The sequence below is a fragment of the Bidens hawaiensis genome, unplaced genomic scaffold, assembly GCF_021521415.1.
Source record: "Bidens hawaiensis isolate Kalapana, Puna unplaced genomic scaffold, B.hawaiensis_p1.1 tig00004618_1, whole genome shotgun sequence".
Lineage (NCBI taxonomy): Eukaryota > Viridiplantae > Streptophyta > Magnoliopsida > Asterales > Asteraceae > Bidens > Bidens hawaiensis.
In genome coordinates, this window is record NW_027491282.1 from 1,044,422 (window position 1) to 1,049,904 (window position 5,483).

General features: G+C 33.2%; 2 protein-coding genes and 1 long non-coding RNA gene across 3 annotated transcripts; 2 read left to right on the top strand and 1 right to left on the bottom strand.

Annotated features, from left to right (window-relative positions):
* Positions 1–209: 209 nt before the first annotated feature.
* On the top strand, positions 210–2,558 carry LOC143627225 (ASI1-immunoprecipitated protein 3-like). Its single transcript, XM_077097099.1, has 3 exons — positions 210–370; positions 1,313–1,381; positions 2,019–2,558. Exons 1-3 carry the CDS (start codon positions 239–241, stop codon positions 2,382–2,384), a joined length of 567 nt encoding a protein of 188 aa, XP_076953214.1. The 5' UTR covers positions 210–238; the 3' UTR covers positions 2,385–2,558.
* Positions 2,546–3,554, bottom strand: LOC143627226 (uncharacterized). The gene is made up of 3 exons (XR_013152559.1): positions 3,530–3,554; positions 3,310–3,384; positions 2,546–2,626 (listed from the first exon to the last, which is right to left on the bottom strand). It is a non-coding gene; the product is annotated as an uncharacterized LOC143627226 (long non-coding RNA).
* Positions 3,555–4,096: 542 nt separating this feature from the next.
* On the top strand, positions 4,097–4,630 carry LOC143627259 (uncharacterized). Its single transcript, XM_077097124.1, has one exon. It carries the CDS (start codon positions 4,097–4,099, stop codon positions 4,628–4,630), a length of 534 nt encoding a protein of 177 aa, XP_076953239.1.
* Positions 4,631–5,483: the final 853 nt, after the last annotated feature.

The window sequence follows — 5,483 nt, forward strand, 5'->3', positions numbered from 1 at the left end:
ATGGTGGTACAACGACTGTCAAGTGACAACTAGCGGTATGGTTACCCAATGAATGCCAAGCCAAACTTTGAAGCAGTGTGAGCCCGGTTAAAACAACATAGTCCGTTGGAATAAAGCCCTTTATAAAAAAACAAAAGAGAGGATAAAATAGTAAAAACAAGGATTGGTATATCTATCTAGCCCACCACCACCGACAATTACTTACTATTTGCATGTTAGGGTTTGTTTGTTTGTTGCAATGGACGAATACGAAGAAGTTAGAGGCGACATAAAGCCAATCGGAGATGCAGTCAGGGTTTCTTGCAATCCAGGAGAATCGATAATACATCATTTTAACGCCTTCGAAGCCCGTGGCGTTTCTTACCGCCTCGTAAGTGCTCATTTCTCGAGCTTGACTCGCCAGTTGTTTTTTTAGAAATTGATTATTCTGACACCAGGAAACCTATACGACTGACTCATGTAGGGCCTGTATGACTCGTATAGGCTGATAAAGCTGCCATGATGTTCCCTACATGATGCTTATTCAAAAGGGCTTGCGGCGCAACTTGTTGCCCGCTTACATGCATCTTTGTTGTAATTGGATCCTTTACTTTTTTTTTATTATTTTTAATAGTACATTTCTTGTTAAAAAAATGCTTGTTTTATGCTCCATGCTCGTTTATTATTTTTTAGTTAATTACTTAATTTATATATATACTGTTTTAGTTATTTCTATATAATTTGCATATAATATTAAAAAGTAGTGATCACATTGAGCAACAAGCTACGCATTGCCACCCTTTTTGAATTGTAAAACCCAATCTTTTTAAAACTACATTGGCTGATCTTTGAGTTATAACATTACTATGCATGACTCGTTGAACTCGGCAAAAGTAACTCTACAACTTAACTTTACTATTCATGACCCGTTGAACTCGGCAAAAGTAACTTCATAGCTTCTGGCGCGAGGAAACCAAAAGTGTTAAAAGCAAAAGGAATAAATATGGTTGTCACGATATGTATTTTTTCCTTTTGACAAAAACCTTGAAATGAGTCTAAGCTCGGCTCGAGGCCGTGTGGTAACTTAAACGAGCCAAAGCTTGGGTGTGAAATTAATACATAAAAATCCAGCAGAGACAAAACATAAAAATACACAAGGCTCAAACTCGGGCTCGATAACTAAACGTGCTTTATTTGAGGCTCGGGCTCTACCTGAAAAAGATTCGGCTTGTTTCGAGTAGCTCGCAGGCAGCTCGGCTTGTTCACATAACTTTTACTTAATGTAATAATTTGTTAGTTTTGATTTCAAGATTAAGACGTGTTTTGATTGCAGGAGGATGCTATTCTTGTATCTCCAGATGACCCTTATGAGAACATGAAGCCCTCTGTGGCTATCATTAAGGTATTTCACATTTTCACACTAAATTTTATATTAATTTTGTTTATGTAATTTTTATTTTAATTTATATTAAACTCTAAATTTATTAAAATATCATGAAAAAGGAGTTATCTTTTTTAATCGGTCAAGGTAAAATGATATATTTTCTTGTTTACATATGTTAGCATTCATATTGTATAGCCTTTATATCACTGCATTCTATATTTGTTAGCATTCATATTGTAGCCTTTATATCGCTGCATTCTATGTAAGATAGTGAAAGAAATAAAGAAAAACATCTAAAAACATCATTGCGTTTGAACAAAAGTCGTAAAAATGACGAACTCTCATAGACGATTTTGACGGTTTACTCTTTTTATCAAATTTTGATGACTATATGAATGGCAAACCATTATTCTAGTTTCTAATTTTCCATAACAACTACATGAGACAAGTTTTGAACTTTAATATATCAACATACGATAAAAATGACTTTTTGATGTATTTTTGGAAAATTTATTTGTTTGGCTTCTTGTAGTTTTTCTATTTTTGTTTATTATATGGTGGTTTACAAATTACAAAATTAGTTGATGGTTCATTTTACTTTTTACATTTATTCAATATTGAACATATTTTCATGTTCATTCATGACTGTAAACAGGATATTAGTGCAACACAAGATGGAAGGATTACAGTGACTGGGCAAAGGTTTTATCGACTTGAAGTAGCAGTGAACAAAAACGGTGAAAAGTGGGAATCGAGTGAGTCAAGAGAGCTTTTCTATAGCTTTGATAAGACCGAGTTCCTGGCCAACTTTGTTATGCACAAGTGTCGCGTTCACTTTATCCCACCAAACAAGGAGATCCCGTGTGCTAAAGACCAGCCAGGTTTCATAGTTCGAAAGATATATGATTCCAAATATAAGAAACTCACCGAGTTAGTAGACACATGTTATGATGATTCTAAACAACTTGAAATCAACTTGCTTCTTGAGAAAACAATCGCCAACGCCCCAAAGAGTCATTGAAGTTATGACTTAAATGTTGTTAGTTTTACAGAAGTCGCTCAATATCATGGCTTATTCACCTTTTGCTAAATGTATACATATTATGAACAATGCGTAATGAATTACTTTATTTGCTTTTATAAATATTCCATACCAAAGTTTCGATCAAAATCGTCAAGAACACTCATATGTGATGTTGAGTATTTTCTTCTTTCTTCTGGTCTTTAAAGGTCAGCAGCAAGAAAATTTTCAGATAATGTCACCTGCAAATATGAAATATCTTACCATAGTTTACAATAAGAAAAGGCGAGCCATTCTAGCCTTGGCTAGGTGATAAAGGGAGTGTGTGTAGAAATCGCTAGTAGGCCGGTGGGGTGGAGACTAGCATTAATCAGGGATTAATCAGTAATTAATCGGCGCCTGGTTCAGGATTTTTACAACTATGATTATATGTCAAAAAGGCATTATTATGGGTAAAAAATCAAAAGCAATAAGAATCAATGGTTTCTTAAAAATAAAAGAGTTTTGGAGTTTTGTGTAAACTGTAAAGTGTAAACAAGCCAAGCATGAGCTCGTCTCGGCTTGTTTAACTTACGAGAGCTCGTGAGTAGTGTTTAAGCTCGAGCTCGGCATGTTTGTTATTTATTAAATAATTTATACATATAGATATTTATACTTAATTTTTATATTTAACATAATATATATTATTTAGTTATTTTATCATAATTTTACATATAATATGAATTACTATAAAAATATATATTTGATATATCAAATAAAAATTATATAAATAATAGACTCGTTCAGGCTTAGAAGCCAACTTGAGATCAATAAGTGAAGCACCGGCTCATTTACTAAACGAGCTCATTTTTAGGCTTCAGCTCGTTTAAGCCAGCCGATCTCGAGCATCTCACGAGCAGCATGGCTCGCTTACACCCTAACATACCTTCTGACCCGGCTTGAAAGGAGGAAGACCCTTGTAAGGACATGTATTGCAACTAAATGCATCACCTAATCCACACTGCATTTGCACACAACCATGTCTATCAGATATAGAATTATTACTATGATTATACGGTTTACTAATCGGATTTGATATATAATATATTACATAAAAAACTCAACCCGGCCTATTTTGACCCGACTGTTTAACAAAGAGAACATACACTGCCACAGGCTGACTGCGGGTTTCAAGCTGGTCAACAGTAACTCCTCCTCCTATCAGAGCCTCGTGCTCGTTTTTAAAAAAGTGGGATTAGTAATCAACAAATTACTAGTAATCAAATGTCTCTTAAAATAGATCATAAAGAAACTGATTGTGAATCATCAAACAATCAAGAAATAACCGAAGTAATAAACTTTAGAGAAAATGAAAACGGTTTTGCTTCATATTATATGATTAATTTTAATCAACTAGAAAAAATTAACAGGCTTAAATTCAAGCTTGACACAAAAACGGTTTTTCACCAACCTAATCACTTACAGAGTTTAGTCTCAAGGGCTTTCTCTAGAAAAAATAAGATTTTCTACTGCTTCAATACTGAAGAACTTTCAGTAGATATAAAAAATACTTCAGAAGAAGTATATCTACCTCTTTTAACTAAAGGAGAAATAGCAAAAAGGCTTTTGACTATGAAACCTGAGTTAAGAAGAACCATGAACATGGTGCATATAGGAGCAGTAAAAATTCTTCTAAAAGCACAATTTAGAGATGGAATTAATTTTCCTATAAAATGGCTCTAGTTGACAATAGAATTGTTAACAGACAAGATGCTCTTCTAGGAGCAGTACAAGGAAATTTAGCATATGGAAAATCTATGTTTACCATATATCCTAAATTTGTCTTACATCGAGATTCAAAAGATTTCGATAAAACATTAAGTTTCATACATCAATGTGAAAGAACCGACCTTATGGAACCGGGTAATAAAGTATTTACGATTAAATATTTAATCTCGTATGCTTTAACAAATAGTACTCATTCAATTGAGTATAAAGAGAAAGAGAATATAACAATTGATGATATATTCTCAGAAATTGGAACTGTCGAAGGAAGTAAATTTTCTGAACCTTCACAGTTACAAGAAGATTGGGCAATTAATATTGCTCGCAATAAACAACCTCTAGTGTCCCGACCTAGACACAGTTTTACTGGAAACCATTTGAGAATAGGAGAATCCAGTTTTACTGAATCACAATTAATAAGATCTATGTCTGAAAAAGTTGATAGATATGGTGAAATTCTTAAGGAAATAGCTAGTAAATGACTCCATCACAGCCAATTCTTAAAAATTTAGAAATAGGAACCATAAAAATTGATTGTATCTTTGACTTTAATCAAAGAAAAGAAACAATCGACAAATGGAATACCGAAATTAGTTTGATTATTCAATCTAATCTAGAAGAATTTTCTAATGCTAAGGCCTTATTGTTATTAATAGAACATAGGTCCGCAGGAATAGTCCAAAATTTTATTAAAAGAACAAGTTGGAAGGAAGAGTTACATGGGGAAGATCTCTTTGATCAAATTATTAATGCCATGTATATGATGTTCGTAGGCCTCGATTTCCTTACAAATAAAGATCACGAGAACCAAAAATTGCTTGAAAAAGCAAGGCGGATATTAACCCAATCACAACTTTGTGATATATGTCTTTTAGATGACTTTACTTCTCTTTTTGAACAAAACTTATATAAGCTAAGCACAGGCGAATATCATTCTTGGATAGAAGTTTACCTAATGAAAATTCCTATTGTTGGCAAAAAAGCCAAAGAACGATGGAATAAAGAAAAGAACGATTTAACAAAGCATTCTCTAGGTTTTGCTACAAGAATCGTTAAAGAAGAAATTGCTGTTTACTGCGACTTTTCCAACAAGCAAAAACAGTTAAAAGATTTAACAAAAATTGTTGCCATAGAATTACTGATACACCTCAATTATCTTTCGGGTGCGATGAGGAGAAAAACAATTATTTCAAAAAGAAATATAAAAGAAAATATAAAACTAAAAGAGGGTTTTGGAAACCCAAGAAAAGAAAATTCGTCCCTGGAAAATACTTTTCAAAAGAAAAACCTAAGGTTTGTCCCCAAGGAAAAAAGAAATGTTGTTGCTGGATATGC

What these genes read in the sequence shown, in the direction of transcription:
- LOC143627225 (XM_077097099.1), top strand. Translation starts at nt 239, where the DNA reads ATGGACGAATACGAAGAAGTTAGAGGCGACATAAAGCCAATCGGAGAT. An exon ending in GTGGCGTTTCTTACCGCCTC is followed by an intron (nt 371 to 1,312) that starts GTAAGTGCTCAT and finishes TTTTGATTGCAG; the next exon opens with GAGGATGCTATTCTTGTATC. An exon ending in CCTCTGTGGCTATCATTAAG is followed by an intron (nt 1,382 to 2,018) that starts GTATTTCACATT and finishes GACTGTAAACAG; the next exon opens with GATATTAGTGCAACACAAGA.
- LOC143627259 (XM_077097124.1), top strand. Translation starts at nt 4,097, where the DNA reads ATGGCTCTAGTTGACAATAGAATTGTTAACAGACAAGATGCTCTTCTA.